A 17,216-nucleotide genomic window follows, 5' to 3' on the forward strand; every position below is an offset into this window, starting at 1 on the left:
AATATGAGCTTAATTCTAACTTCAATTCGAAGATACATGTGCTAATACTTCTTATAGTTGTATCTTAATTTATTTCTACTCCTAAGTAGCAGGCTATTAAGTCAATCAACCAATGTTAATTAAGCATCAATAATGTGAAGCAGTGCTATGGGTACTTGGGGGAAAACAAATTAAACATCAAAAATGGATCCTGACCTCAACAGCCATATCCTCTAATTCAAGTGAATGGCCAGCACTCATAAAACAAGCAGAGATACTATTGAAAGGTATTCCCAGAGCAGAGGTGGGTATGTGATACACATTAACAATGTCCAAAGTATTAAGAGAGAAGTTATGTGAAGGTTGAAGAAGATGAAAAAACCATTTCTTCCTTCCTTTATTTTTCTTCCTTCCTTCCTTCCTTCATTCCTTTATTCATTCTTTTATTAACTATCACCTGGTAAGTACTATGACCTGAGGATAAAAGGATGAATAAATAATAGGCATTTCCCTCATAGAGCCCACTGTCTATTAGAAAGAAAATAAAAGTTAAGCAAAGAGAGAGTAGCATGAATAGTTCTTGGAAATGGTGAGAATTTGGATTGATGGAAGGTAAGGGAGAAGGCACTTGAAGCCTGAAAAGCAGTATATGTCGTTAGAAATATTAGTTCCTCCAAGGTTTCCTTCATATCTTTGATGTTCAGCACTCAGCAGGCAGGTAGCAGATGCCCAGAAAATATATGTTGAGCTAGTCAGCAGTATGTTTCTAGGACAGCAAGGAGACTGACCTGGATGAAGCTTTCATTTTGAAGACTAAAGAGAAATATGTAGAATTATCTAGGTCGACCCAACTACAGAGGTGCCTCTAGGCTGAGAGAAGAGTGAATACTTGCTGCAGTACTAAGCCTCCTTTTGATCAGAGGAGTGATGGCATGAGCGTGACGATCAGTGAAGATGAAGTGTAGACCTGATCATGTGAGAGCTAATCGTATGGGTCTGGGCAAGATCCAAACCAGGGACTGTGGAGAGGTCACTGCTGGAGAAACAGTGGCTGACCATCTGTGTCCACGCGTGTCACTAGGAACTGAATTTCAGAGTGAGGCCAGCAGTGTGTTCATTGGGAAACCAAGGTCAGGGATTTTTACATGAGTAGGTGGATGAAATTAAGCAGCAGGATCAATAAGAAGCAAAGGTTGGGGAATCTCACTTAATTCTGATGGATGCCACATATCTGGCTATATTTAGTGGACATGATATATGTGTATGTTTATATGTGTGTGTGCAGGTATGTGTGTATTATGCAGCTTGGGCCATACGTGTGCCAATTTGGACCATAAAGTATTGTATGTACAACTCCTTTCACCTAAAAGTCTGGGTAAGGTTAGGATTCAGAGAGCAGAGCTATCAAGCTATGGAAAGAGCAGAGGTTTGCAGTGTGGAGGAACCAGGCCAGTATAGTGCAAATTGCTCTCAATCAACTCAAAGATAGACTGAAGCTTCTTTTTAAAGATGAGATCGGCCTCGTTAATTTCCTAACTGGTTCTAATCAAAGTGTTCGGAAATTGGTAATGACACGTGACGAATTGTGCATGGAGATAAAGATACAACAGGGCCCTCATATCAGCTCTGGTTTAGCCTTTTTACATTCTTGCTGATCAAAAGCTGTCCCTAGAAAAGTTGATCAGCTAAGCATTGCTGAACTTTTTTTTTTTCTTTTTTAAAGTTAACTGCTGATCCAAAGCAGTCAGGATGTCTCTCGATGCCACCAAGCTCATAAACGTGTGACATGCTGAGTAAGCACCATATTCCCTGCCCTCGTGGCTCACTCTGCCAGGTGCAATGGCCCCCTGGCTACTCCTGGCTACGTCCATCAGATGTGTGCATCTACCAACACTGGGTTTGACCTGCATGTTAGCTTAGGTCCTAACCCAGAAATAAATAAGAACCAAGATCAGCACCTGACTCAGAATGGAATAAATATTGCTGCTTATTCCCCACTGACTTTTGCCTTCATGGCTGAGCCAAAGTTGACAGCCACTTCACCTTCGAGAAGTTGGGTTGTATTAAGGTCAAGGACAACGTTAAGCTCCATTTAATAAAGGTTAGACTTTAACCCACCAATTTTCCATTACTTCCTTCAATAGCAGGCTAATGACTGCTAGTTGTTGGGGGCGGGGGGACCAGCAATCTTCTTTTCTGATAGGTGGTTGTTGTGTTGTTTTATTTGGTTGTGATTTTGGTTTTGTTTCTAAACCTTTCCTGTGGCTGAGGGGCTAAACGGAATCTGGAGACTGATCCTTCTTCCCTGGCCTGAAAAGGGGAGGGGTTAGATGCACCATGGAGTGCGGCCACATTCTTACGCTTTGATCGTCTTCTCCCCGCTAAGCAGCCTTTCCTCTTCATGATTTTAGTAGGGAAGCAAGTTGAGTAGGTCCCAGCCATACCAGCAATCTAAACAAAAAGAATCTCCTAAATGCACTGACCTCATGAATAAAAAGTCATCAGAATGAGAATGGAGTTTCGCTAGTTATTTTCCTCCGTGCGTATGTTTCCACAGAGATACTATAGAAAGTGGCTTGTTTACGATAGACATCAGATATTCAAGGTACATCTTCAAGAATCTTTGCCTACCCATTTTTAGCATCCTAGCTCCAAAATAATTATCTTGCTTGGAATTAATAATAATTCATAATTATCTCCTGCAAAGTGAATTATCACCTTTCCTCCCTGTAACGCACTCCTGTTTTATATCCCAGGCTGATGAATGGATCTGGGGCCTTGATGCCAACACTGTCCTCTATTAATACTGGCCACTTATGTCCTTTGACCCAAGCTGATTGATCCATTAGCCAAGTGATTGCTCCATCCGTGATTACATGATACTGTTGTTTTCTGACTTAAGGGGACATGGGACCAGCCTGTCCTTTTTCTAGAGTAATCTCTTAGTTCAGAATTTGCCGTTGGGCTCATTTTCAAATCTCAGATAACCAAAACCTAATCTTACTCCTGTGAGGTGACACACACCTATACCTGGTCCTTCCTGGGCTCCCTCTCCCCAGGCTTCCTCTGTCTGGCTTGTCCCCAAAGTTCTAGTAATTTCATGAAGAGCAATTCCTACTGGGTACCAGAATTCTGTAGGAAACTATAGGGGAAGAATCAAGTCTTTGGAATCAAAATGGAATTTCTGGTCTACCATTTTAATATTGCATATTATTCAACATCTCTTACCTGAAGTTCCCTCATCTCTAAAAACTAAGTCAATAACATTGACCTTATGTGATGGTTTTTGAGAGTTAAGTTAGCTAATGTTCATATACCAGTTGAATGTAAATAGCAACCCTCAATCTGCCTTTGGGTTGGAGTCCTCTCTCTCCTCCTCCATCCTTTGCTCCCTCTTTATCTCTCTCTCTGCCTTTCTTCCAGGCCTTCTGCAGTGTAGTGAGGACACAGCTCTCAAATGCGTCATAGTCAAATGTGAGAGACAGAAAAGTAAATCAGTGACTTTACTTTGTTGATGCCATAAGAGAAGGAAGCAGTCTGGCAAAGCTCAGTGTTCTCTCACCACTAGCTCGGCAGGAGCTGATCTCCAAAACACAAAGAACAGCATGAGTCTGCTTGAGGTCTGCTGCTGCGTGTGCCTCCAATAGAGTATTTGATTATGCATGAATCATGTATTAGTGTTGCATGAGAAACTGCTCTATTTCCCCAACAAACATACTCCCAGCTCATGTGTCCTCCAAGCATTTTCATGACTTAAATGTTTTGCTACCGTTTACCACATAACCCTTTACTATATGATTGTTGGTTTTGGTCAGTGAACATGCTTGACTTTGTTCCTCATGCCAATCAAGATGCGTCTACTGACTGCAAAGGTTACTTTTTCTCCCAGTGGAATCCTGTGACCCGAGGTATCTACGAAGGAAGAAGAACAATGTATAGGAGTAGAATGTAAAATCATCTTCTTATATACCGTTATGTTCACAGTCTTCAAAGATGTGATTAAGAGCAGTGATCCATCCCTTATATGCCTTTACACAAGAAAGACAGCATGCAATACTACTCGTCTTTGATCAAAATAAGTTCCTTTCAACGTGGGTAACAGGAAGAGAGTTGAAAACCTATCTCCTATACAAAGCTAATCTGGAAAATTAAGAGAAAACTTCTCCCCTTTTTCCCCTCAGTAGCAGAGTTTATTCCCAGTATTAGCTAGAAAGTTGCTTCATTTTTCAATTTAGGAGCCTGAAAGATGCAGGTGATGGTGGTGATTAAGGCATATTCAGAATGGGAGCCAGTTCGTTTGGTTATATGGTCTGGAATATAGACTCCTCACCAAATTCCAATGAGTGATGTCACGTCCTCAGCTTGATTGCCATTCTCCAGCATTTCCTCCCGGAAGTAATGAGCTTTTGAGGTGTCAGAGGTTTCTACCTCATTTTCTCAGACAATAGGCAGAGAATCATGTAATTTATGGATAAGATTGCTTTAATTAATAGCAGAGGAAAAGTGCTTTTAATTCTTTGGTGGAAAGGAGATCTTCCTTTAGGGGAAAATTGTTATGATTACTTGTGTTTAATAGCATACTTGATACTCAAGATTACAGGGTTATAAAAAGCAAGCTTGATTCATTTAGGAAAGCCAGCAAGGATAGGATGTGATTTTGCCAAACTGCAATAATTTTACCAAGCACTTTCATAGATACCATGTTATTTGCCTCTCACTGCAGCATGGCGAGGTAAGCAGGGCAAGAATCATCATTCTAAACTGTAGATGAACCAACTGTAGGTCCCCAGAAATGAGGTGGTTTTCCCAAGGTATCATAGGTAGTGTGTCACATAGGCGGACCTTTTCTAACTTTGGATGTGCTGTTTTTCTACTAAACCCTCTTTCCCCCTCAGCTTTAGTATGCACATCTGTACACCCCCATATTTGGTTTAATGTGGTTGAATTACTCAACTTAGCTCAGTCTTTACAAGACAACCGTCACATAATCTAAATTCAAATGTAATTCTTTCTTCCTAGATTACTCCTACCCAAAAGTAGTTTATATGTTTACAAACTAACAAAATTAACTTAGCTAAAAAAATACATTTCAGTAAAAAAAATATAAACCTCTAAGAAAGTAGTATAATTGCATATTATCTTTGCACTAAGCGCTATTCTAAATGCCTGAAATAGCTCTGTTACAGAGAAAACACCTACTGAAAGATTCCTTTATGGCAAGACACAGGAAAAGCACTAAGACTCCATTTGGTTCATATGCAGTGATGTATTAGAGAGGGTTCTCCAGAAAAACAGAACCAATAGGAAATTATTTATATATATGTACATAAGTATATATATATATACATATATGTGAAGAGTTTTATTAACATTTATTGTAAGGAATTAACTCACACAATTTTGGAGACTGAGAAGTCCCACGATCTGCCATCTGCAAGCTAGAGACCCAGGAAAGCTGAAGGTGTAGTTCAGTCTGAATCTGAGGTCCTGAGAACCAGGGGAGCCAATGGTGTAGATTCCAGTCCGGGCTTAAAAGCCTGAGAATCAAGAGCACCGAGGATATGGGAGGGGGAAGGGTAAGCTGTGACAAAGTGAGAGAGAGGCATGGACATATATACACTACCAAACGTAAGGTAGATAGCTAGTGGGAAGCAGCCGTATAGCACAGGGAGATCAGCTGGGTGCTTTGTGACCGCCTGGAGGGGGTGGGATAGGGGGATAGGGAGGGTGGGAGGGAGGGAGACGCAAGAGGGAAGACATATGGGAACATATGTATATGTATAACTGATTCACTTCGTTATAAAGCAGAAACTAACACACCATTGTAAAGCAATTATACTCCAATAAAGATGTAAAAAAATAAAATTAAAAAAAATAAAAAGGAGACGAGATTTACTAACTAAATGTAACACATACATCTTATTTTGATCTAGATTTAAACAAATCAGCTATAAACAAAAACAAGTAGAAGAAACTTGGAAACTGACTGGATATAAATGATATCAAAAAATAAAGGTTAATTTTTTAGTTATTAAAAAAAGAAAAAGAGCACCGAGGGCAGAAGATTGATGTCCCAGATCAAACAATTAAGCAGAAAGGGTCAGATTTCTCTTTCCTCTACCTTTTTGCTCTATTCTGGCTGTCAGTGGATTAGATGATGCCCACCCTCATTTGGGGGAAGGGGGCAAAACGCTTTATTGAGTTCACCAATTCAAATGCTAATTTTATCTGCAAATGCTCTCACAGACACACCCGTAAATAATGTTTGGCCAAATATCTGGGTATCCTGTGACCCAGTCAGGTGGATTCATAAAATTAACATCACAGATAGGGAGTCAGTGCCTCCATCTGAATGATGTGGAAAGAGAAGCAAGAAGGGAAGCCAGGAATGATTGGCTACCACGATGATAACTATATTAAAATCTTTATTCTTAAAAATAGAAATTTTTATGACTCAAAAAATTCAGTGTGATGTGTTGCCCTTGACAGAAATGGTTGCTAATCAGAATTTAGGAAGATTAGTGACCAGTGACCGAGAGGCTCCCTAGTGGTAGGGGCTGCTTCTTAGACTTACGTCAGCCAAAGTGACTTATTATGCAGATGAAGCACATAATATTGAGCAGAAATTCTCATACTCAGTGTGGTCAGAAGCACCTGAAGAGCTTCTCGAAATTTCAACGTAGAGTTCCCAATGGTTCTTTTTTTTAAATTTGACTTTTATTTTATATTGGAGTCTAGTCTATTTACAATGTTGTGTTAGTTTCAGGTGTACAGCAAAGTGGTTCAGTTATACATATACATATATCTGTTCTTTTTCAGATTCTTTTCCCATATAGGTTATTAGAGAATATTGAGTAGAGTTCCCTGTGCTATACAGTAGGTCCTTGTTGATTATCTATTTTATATATAGTAGTGTGTATATGTTAATCCCAAGCTGTTCTGACTGACTTGTGGCATCCCGGGAACTGCATTTTAATTCTCTAAGTCATTCTGTTAGAAGTGATCTGAAGATCGCAGTTTAAGAACTTCTAATACCTAGAACAGTCAAATCCTTAGAGACAGAAAGTAGAGTGGTGGTTGCCAGGGATGGGGAGAAGGAAGAATGGGAAGTTCATGTTTACACGGTACAAAATTTCAGTTTGGGAAGATGAAAAATTCCTGGAAATGGATGGTGGTGGTGGCTGCACAACAATGTGAATGTACTTAATGCCGCTGAACTGTACCCTTAAAAATGGTTAAAATGGGGCTTCCCTGGTGGCGCAGTGGTTGAGAGTCTGCCTGCCGATGCAGGGGACACGGGTTCGTGCCCCGGTCCGGGAGGATCCCACATGCCGCGGAGCGGCTGGACCCGTGAGCCATGGCCGCTGAGCCTGCGCGTCCGGAGCCTGTGCTCCGCAACAGGAGAGGCCACAAGGTTAAAATGGTCAACTTTGCCATTATGTATATATTATCACAATAAAAAGAAAAATAAGAAGTTTGAATGCAAGCGGCGGTCATTCTTTAAAAATATTGGTGTATCTCTGCTTTCTTACTAAGTATTGATAAAGAAAATAGACATCTCCAGCGTAAAATGTCGTAACTGGTGCTCAATTATGGATTCATGCCGTTCGGTAGTTCATCATTGCTTTATGACAGAGGAAAAATAAGGGACTAAATAAAAAGATTCACAACACTTAAATCATTCTTTATTAGGAGAAAGTAGATTTCTTGTCTATCCATAATTTGGCCAAATTAATGGTATTAGAGCTGCTCAGTCTGCATCCTTATGATTTGTTCCTCTACCTGCTGCTCTCAGGTGGATTCATCTGATTTTGCCTGATCTCGGTTTTGCAATAAAAATGTGTAGTGATACTCATGCTCTTTTCAGGATAGGGTGTGGGCCCACGTGGGCAAGAGCCTGAACTGCATTATTGCTATGGTGGATAAACTGATTGAAAGAGACGGCAGCGGTGAAGGAGACGATGGCAGCGGCAAAGATGGAGAAAAGGGCCATTCTCTAGGGGACTCCGTCATAACTCATCCACAGGGTAAGGAATCATTTTTTTTTCCGGTCATTGACGAGTAACCAAAATGAGGAAGCCAAGATACAATGGGATCGAAAAAGAGGAGTCAGCAGTGCCTTAGATGAAAGTGCTGATAGAGTGTTTTTCCACTGCCCTGGCTGGGGTGATGGAAGGCTATTTATCAAATTGCATCACAGTTGTGTTTTCAGAACTGCTTGCAATGCTCGTTTTTGTTTTGTTTTTGCTTCATAAAAGCCCTCTTGAAAGGAGAACAGTGTTTTCTTTTAAAGAGTCTGACATAGTTTAATCTACTTTTACACATTCCTCCAAAATTGTATTAGGAAGAAAAACAAGCATCTGAAAACGCTTAGAAACTTTGAGGGATCTCAGGACACAGTATCTCAAAATGGTTCCTGAAAAGAAGTCAGTATGATAAAAATGTTCCTTGCCTTATTCTGAGGAGTGATTTTGTGAATTATTTCAAAAACATATAAGAAGTTTTAATTCTGTATAAGAAGAATGTTTTTGTGTGTTATTCCAAAGACATATTTTCACAGGGTCTAGACTTTCATGGATATATGTATATGTACACACACACACACAGATGCATACATATGCATACACATGTGGGTGTCTAGTCTCTGTAGATAGACACACACACACATGCACGCACACACACACATATATATATATAGAGAGAGGGATACTTTCAAATGTATGGCTTATTGATTAGCAAACATGATAATTAAAATTTTCACTACAGTTGCATCCCTATAAATGTCTTCTTTTGTTAAAATTTTTCATTAATTTGATTAATTTTGACAACAAAAACTAAGACAGATACCTGCATTTCTCTATGATGGTAAGAACTGCTCTTAGAGTGGTCCCAGCTAGATGCTTAAGTGTTTGGAAAGGAAAAGTGTTGCCCTATCCTCTTCTTCCAAAATCTGCTTTTCCTTTTCCTTAAGGAAAATGAGTCATAATAAAATGTGGATGCTTATCAAATTAAATTTGTTTTCTCAATTTGTTTTCCTGATTTTTCATTACTCACATTTTCATCAGGAGTTTAATTATGGGAAACATCAATCTTTCATCACCTGATTAACAGTAGAACCATTTCCAAATCACTTTTGTAAACAATGGCTTTCTAAAGTTTGCTTACTGTAGATGGTCCTAATCCTCTAGAGTACGGTTATGTAGGTGGAAAGTTTACACTGGTGTTCTTTATGTTCTACTTGATCTAACTGTATATGGGGATTTTTAAAAAATAATATCAGGTTTTTTTTCTGATTTTCTATAATGTTTTAAAAATAATATCAGTTTTATTAATGAAACTAGTCCAGGTCCATAACTTTACATGAATCAAAATGAAAGCCTGCCATAACTTACGTCAAAAGGAACTAGTATACTTCAATGTTCTTTAATTGAATATTTATTGACCATCAGTGATGAGCCAGACACTGTGCTGTGCTCTGGAAAATGAGGTAAAGAAGCAGAATCCATATTAGTGACTTGTTTTGTCCATTGATGGGTGTTCAAGGCATAATAATCTTTAGTAAGATTAAGAGATTAAGGGATACTGAATTTGGCCACATCTTTTGTTTTCATGTTCCCCAAAACTTCTCATTGATGAGAATGGAGTTCCAAAGTATTTGAAATTATGCATTTATTCATATCTTATATTTTTTCAGAAGATTGTATTGTGCGATCAAAGTTTCCAGTTTAAAAGTAAAAACATTTGGTAGATAAATCATCTGCAAAATTAGATGAATCACCTTCATTTGAATGTAAAGCATTATTTGGATATAGTCTAAAACCAGGTGGAATTTGCTCCCAAAGTAGAATTCACAACTTGATCAGCTTTGTAGATGGTTAGAGTCAAATTACAACACAGTGCCCTGTAACTGATTTTATTATTTCTATTTTATTATCCATGTTTATTTCATCCATTCTTTTTTGTGTTAGAAACATTTTTAGGAGACAAGACACTATTTAAATGCGCAAAATAAAATCTATACTTTGGTCTGAAAATTATTCAATATAGTATCATCAAATAATTCTAAGTTAAATCTTTTGTTAACATTTTGTGTGTTAGACGATTGTGTATAGTACTTACGTTTTGGCAAGGATAGTGGTACATAAAAGAGGATGCTTAACAAAGATAAATAGACGTCTTACAAATGAGTGTGTGCTCAAGTATACTTAAAATATATTATGGATGTTACTGCATATTTGGAGTGGGATTGATTAGCTCAGTCAGTTATTTAATAACAACTTTTTATTAAATAATAAAAATAATAATGCTTATTATTCTTATTTTACTCTTCCTCTTAAGGTTGGGAAAAATCACTTTCAGTTTCTACCCATAAGACAATGCAGTTAAGAAATTAATACATAGTGGCTTTCTGAACTAATATAAAGCAAACAAGCTAAAGTCACATATTTACCTATACTACTCCCCCCAAACTATTTCAGACAAAGATATTTGAGATATACATTCACTAATGATATGTGCCTCAATTTACCTGTATTTTAAAATTTTATTAGAAATATTAATTTTAAAAATTTGAGAAGGAAAACAAATAGGATTGCATACGATTTTTATTTCCATCAGACATTTGAATATATCTTGTGTTTATGCACACACACACACACACACACACACACACACACACAGAGTAACCAAACTGGAGTGCACAATATAAATACAGATGTTCTTCTTGATATCCTGCATGTCATTATATTATGAGTATTTCCTGATAAATATTCTCTGGAAATAATGAAATTATAATGACTATAAACTAATTCATCAAAAGAGAAACCATTATTTTAGATATTTAATTATTATAATAATGCTACAATTAACATGTAAGCATCTTTGAATATGTAAATCTTTAACTACATCTCAGAAATTGTCCCCTAAGTTAGATTGCTACAAGTGGAATTATCTTGTAAGGAAGAGTTACCCCTTCTCTCCAATGTAGTTATTTATACAATTACTTGTTTATATCAGTGTGGACTTGTGAATAATTTTATTCTTTGGTTTATAAACCAATAGTGTTATTATTTATTTTGGACTCCAATTGTTCTAGAGTTAGCTCTTGGGAGCTCTCAGTGGCCTTTTGACAGCTTCTGCTGCTACAGGCTACATACTTTCTTACTTACTTTCTTACGTTTTTATTCACTCCCTTATTCTCTGGTATCATGAGGGACTTACTCTAGTCTGATCTGTATTTGCCCCAACTCTAGGTTCAGCTATTTTCTAAGGAACCCTGGTTTCTTTTACTGGAGAATAGCGTTTAGAAACCAACATCTGGGTGGGTTGGGACATTTTGATGGTTCTTTGTAACAATAGGTACTCTTACCAGCAGTACCTGTGGACACTCTTTTAACTTCCCAGCCTTAAATATTTTCACTGATTTCATGCCATTTGGGGTGAAAAAATCATATTGTCATATCTGATTATTTGTGACTTGACATTATATAACTTAATACTATATTTCAAAAAATTATTTTGGTAATTAAATCCATTTCTTCAATAGCACCAAATTTATCTGCAGCCCATAGCTGGGGTGGAAAATCATTACATTCTTTTCCTTTTATAGTTAATTAATAAATTGACTCAGTGAGTGATTTGAGTCATCTAGAGTTCATTGTTCTATATAAGGTGCTAAATACTGACAGAGATTTGCTGTCACATCATTTATTAGTGATTATTTTCCTCACATTTGATTAGTTTTTCCTTATAATTAAGTTCTGCAGATATTTTGAATCCATTTTAGTCAATACACTAATTTTGATCAATTTCTGATCAATTAATCAGTGGATTTAGTCAAATTTTTTCATGTGCTTTTGACTATTGTGTTTTATATTGGGATACATTTTTTTAAATTTATTTATTTATTTATTTATTGCTGAATTGGGTCTCTGCTGCTGCGCGCGGGCTTTCGCTAGTTGCAACGAGTGGGGGCTACTCTTCATTGCAGTGTGCAGGCTTCTCATTGTAGTGGCTTCTCTTGTCGTGGGGCATGGGCTCTAGGCACGCGGGCTTCAGTAGTTGTGGCACACAGGCTCAGTAGTTGTGGGTCGCGGGCTCTAGAGCGCAGGCTCAGTAACTGTGGTGCACGGGCTTGGTTGCTCCACGGCATGTGGGATCTTCCCGGACCAGGGCTCGAACCCGTGTCCCCTGCATTGGCAGTGGATTCTCAACCACTGCGTCACCAGGGAAGCCCTGGTATACATTTTGAAATCTCATAATTAACCTTTAGAAAGTCAGTTTTTCTTTCTTTACCATCATTTTATTTTTACATTATAACCATAATTGGTGTTTCTTTGTTGGTTAAACAGATGGTCTTCTGAATTGTTGCTACGTTTATTCATTTCTTTATGTTCCTCTATAACCTGCAGATATTTCTCTTTTCAAGTTGCAGATTTTTATTTTTATACTGTATCAATATAATAATGTTTTAAACCTGTAGTTTTGAAGGTATTTTTGTTTGTTTTAGATCCAGGATTTGGCAGTATATCTTACTTCATAAATTTTGGACTTACTACAAATAGTGCTGAGAGAAGTAAAACTTTCTCTACTGTTCTGAGCACAAATAATAGATTAACTGTTCCAAACTCCCATGGCTTATATATATTCCTATATTTTCTTAATAAACAAGATTGTCCTTTTATTCTTTTGTACACTTAAACATACTTATAAGCATCTTCTGTATGTGTAGTACCACATGCTTTCAATTTCATAATAAATTGAGGACTCAACGATAAAACCAGTGAATTTAGAATCTTAGATTTTGATGTGCCCTTAAGGATTATGTAATTAAACCTCCTAAATTATGTTAAGACGCTTATCTGTAGTATCTGCCAATTTTCCCCTAGCCTGTGATACACATCTCCACTGATAGAAACCGTTTTTTATGTCCTAAAATGGCACACTCCAGATGTTGATCTAAATACGTTTTCTTTAATTTTACCCGCTAGCCCAGATCTAATCATTTACAGCAAACGGAAAAAATTTACTTTCCTTTTTGCACATTACAGCCTAACATATCTGAAAGCAACCATCATGTTATTTTTTGAATTGCCACTGTTTTGGTCATTTTTCAAAGGTTTAGCATCAAGTGCAGAGTAACACAGGAGGACCACTTCTCTACTTTTAGATACTATTCTATTACTGATATCTAAGTTTACATTTGCTATTTTGACAGTCGTATCTTACTATTAACTTCATTGAAATCCATAAACCCTGCTAAATTGGACCTATCCTTCAGGCTTCTCAAAATTCAAGTAATATTTAAGCACCACTCTGTGCCAGACATTGTGAAATATTAGGAGCACAAGGAGATTAAGACATGGTCTATTTCAATTCTCCTGAAGAGATTGGTGTCTAAACCCACAACAGTAATATAGTACACTTTTGAGTACATGCTAATAAATACCTGTTTCTTTCATCCATCATATCTACTGCCCTACCCTACTCAGGTTTATTTTCTTCACATCTTGGAAACATTTCCTGTCCACTTGCAGAAGTAACAGATAAAAATGATGGGAAAACAGAGATAAATATATATCCTTGAGGCATATTACTAAAAAGAATTGTATGCATTGAAATACACTTGTTAATCACTACTCTTTGGGGATGTGTGTTGATCCGGCTTTGTATTGACCCATTTGTGTTATTGCATGGCCTGTATTTCTCTGTTTTTCACACAGGTGTCGTGAACTGCCCTGTGAAAGGCCAAATACCCTATGTCATTGAATACGTTTTTCTAATCTACCTAGCTGTAAGCCCTATCAAAAATGAGATGAAGTTCCTGTGCCATAATTTTCCCAGATGAGCCCATGCTGGCTTCAAGTCATCACTGCTTCCTCATACAAAGGAGCTAAACATCCCTGGAGATCACAGAATTAGTTCACGTACCACTGGTTACTTTCATGTTCCTTGATTCTCACGTTCTTCCCCAATGCATAATTTTCTTCTAACTGGCAGGCACATGCCTTGGGATCTGAGAATTTATTTTTCCCCCACATCTTTTAGTTTATCGCTGCCTGCCTCCAGTTAACACAATTGTCTGGTAACTACCAAGAATTTATCAGTAATTTATCACCAATTATCCATGACTAGCGAATGCCAAAGATCAGTCGTCTGAAAAGTTCCCCTCCCCGTACTCCAAATAGGGACAAATCCAAGGTTTTAGCAAATCACATTTTTTAGCCAATCTTTTTTCCTATCTTTACCTTTGGTTGGCCAGAGTAGCTATCTTCCTAATACACCTGAAATAAGTAATGAATAGAACAATTAATCAGTTGACACAATTATATCTAAATATATCTAAAACAGTTCATGGTGTTAAGCCTTATGGAAGAGACATACCAAATACATGTTAGTTGGAAGACAAAGAGGAAGATCCTTTCATTCAATTGATAGATATTATTTGAGCATCTGTTCTATGCCAGGCACTGTATCTAGAAATACACTCAGTCATCGTCGTATTCTTGCAGTCTGGTGGCTGAGCAACTTGTATTTGAAAGGAGATACACAGAGATTTTTCCAAAGACAGCATCTACAAGATAAAGAAAGTGGAAGAGGAAGTATCCATTTGGGAGTCTTCAGCGGATAGATAGATGAAACTGGATAAAATGAAAAGAGAAAGAAAGGAAAAAATGAGCATAATCCCTAATACAGAGCCTTGGGGTGCGGAGATTGCCCTCGGCCGAGGAGTAGGAAGCACCAGGGGATGAAAATCAAATGCAACTTGGAGACCAAATGAGGGAAAAGAGAGGAAATAGTCACCTTAATAGTTAAAACTGACTGCACTCGCATTTCTGTGACATGCACTTTGCTAAGCTTTCCATCCCTGCCTCCCTTCCAGGCACAGTGATCCCTGATTGAATTTGTCAGAAAGAACTGGGTCTGCAGAATAACTGTTGGACAAGGAATGCTTCAATTTTAAGAGCAGTTTTGCATGTGTGTTTACTTGCCTTTATGTTTGCTCTTAATATCTTGATGAATGATTTCCCAGGTAGTCATAGCTAATGCTTCACTTGTTGGTTACGTTTTCTCCTTATCTTACAAGGCCCTAAATTCCCAGACTCCCACTTGCCTCTTCAAGTGCTTTGCCATCTTCTTCATGTCACCCTACCTCAAGCTTCCTGATCCAGCCACACTGGACTCTTTGGAGAGCTCACCGTGTGCTTTTCAATGCCAGGCTTTCAAATGTTTGCCCACCTCTACTGTCCACAGGCTCAGTCTGCACATCTTCTGGGGCACCTTTTCTGATCTTTCAGACCAGAGTTGGCGTTACAAGCGGGGGACCACTTGCAAGTGAACAGAATTCCTCAGTCAGCAGGACCCTTTGCTCTGGGTTTAATGCTCTATGGTCACCATCTTGCCTTTTTTTTTTAAATAGTGTTAGCTTTGTGTTATAAGTAAATAATGGGCAAAGAAGGCTATGCCTGGAACTTGGAGACTTGGTTCATCTCCAGTTCTGTCTCCCTGGTTCTCCAGTGCCTGCCTAGCTTCCCCATCCTTGTCCCAGTCCAGTGACCATCTCCCATTCCCACCCTCATCTGCTAAGGGACCTGGGTGTGAGTGCTGGAGAGTCAGGGTCAGTCTGGGTGCCTTTGAAGCTCTTCACGCAAGCATCCTCATACCCAAAGGACTATGACATGAAAGAGTAAATAGAAATCACCATGATGGGCCGAGAGAGGTACCACTGAGGAAGAAAGAAAAAAAAAAAAAGCTTGTTTACTGCTTTTTGAACCAAAGTCTCACAATTTTATTTTTCATTGGATTCTGCACATGATGGAATCATGCTTTCTACAAGGGTTGTAAGTACAAAGGCCCACAGTCATCGTGCAGGTTAACATGAATGAGTCAGGTGAAATTGATGGACACTGGAGCGAACTAGGAAGTAAATGTCCCTACAAAGAGGGCCACTGCTACAGCTCTAGCCAATCATTCCCATGGGGGAATCTGGACCTAAAGTTATTTACCACATTTTCTGATTCTTCAAGTGACTGAATTTTTATATAAAATATCCCAATTTTTTAAAGGTTGATAATAGATTTTTAAAAAATTATTACAATGTGAGGAAGGCCAAATAAAATACATTTGAGGGCCAAATGAAGCTGTTCATGGGCCACTAGTTTGCAGCCTCTGTATCTCTGATTTATTGGTAATGCTGTTTTAAATATTATTTCCCCTACTAGTCTTGGCTCTGTGAGAAAATATGCCAAGTATTTTTCATTTGCTCTTGAATCTCCAGAGCCTAACATGATTCTTGGCAAGTAGAGTCCAACGCATAGTCACCTTGATCTATAACTGCTACCAGACAAGAAATGCTTAGGTTTTCTTGGTATTATTGACTATCTTCAGTGTACGTGCATATTTATGCATACATGCTTGAAAATCATTATATCCTCGAACTTGCACTTAACATTCCTGGAGTCCATGAATTTCTACACATTCATTCTCCATGAATGTTTAGAATTCCATTGGGAAAGAAACATCAATGAATGAGGCTTTTTTAAACTCACAGGTCAGTAGGTGAGACAACTTTTAAAATACACTTACAAGTTAAAATAACTTGGTAAAAAATAAAAGACGACACAAAGATTTTTATTATAAACTTAGAACTCCAATAATAATTGTACCCTATGACATAGTTGAACATTTAGTCTTATCAGAAAATTAATGTTGTTTCCCTTAAAAATTGTGCCGTGAATTATGATGTAACAAAACAACACGTGACCCAGAGCCAAGATACTTGGCAAGTCCACAGTTTACTAATTTGGCTGCATGACCTTTGACACATTGCTTAAATTCTCTGGACCTCACTTTCTTTGTTGGTAAAATACAGATCATCTGCAAATTTTTGAGGTCTCTTCCAGTTCTGAAGTTTTACGATAATAAAGATGTCACATTATTATTATTTTTTTAACATCTTTATTGGGGCATAATTGCTTTACAATGGTGTGTAAGTTTCTGCTTTATAACAAAGTGAATCAGTTATACATATACATATGTTCCCATATGTCTTCCCTCTTGCGTCTCCCTCCCTCCCACCCTCCCTATCCCACCCCTCCAGGCTGTCACAAAGCACCGAGCCAATATCCCTGTGCCATGCGGCTGCTTCCCACTAGCTATCTACCTTACGTTTGTTAGTGTGTATATGTCCATGGCTCTCTCTCGCCCTGTCACAGCTCACCCTTCCCCCTCCCCATATC

General features: G+C 38.1%; 1 protein-coding gene across 7 annotated transcripts in view; it reads left to right on the plus strand.

The window, feature by feature from the left end:
• INPP4B (inositol polyphosphate-4-phosphatase type II B) overlaps nucleotides 1-17,216 on the plus strand; it is a 583,153-nt gene that overhangs the window by 466,832 nt on the left and 99,105 nt on the right. For all 7 annotated transcript variants that reach the window (XM_082838508.1, XM_082838506.1, XM_082838512.1 and 4 more), the window contains one exon: nucleotides 7,847-8,006. In XM_082838508.1, coding sequence (XP_082694634.1) covers nucleotides 7,847-8,006 — 160 coding nt within the window. The remainder of the gene's footprint in view (nucleotides 1-7,846; nucleotides 8,007-17,216) is intronic.

The sequence above is a fragment of the Leucopleurus acutus genome (assembly GCF_964270905.1).
Source record: "Leucopleurus acutus genome assembly, chromosome: 4".
NCBI lineage: Eukaryota > Metazoa > Chordata > Mammalia > Artiodactyla > Delphinidae > Leucopleurus > Leucopleurus acutus.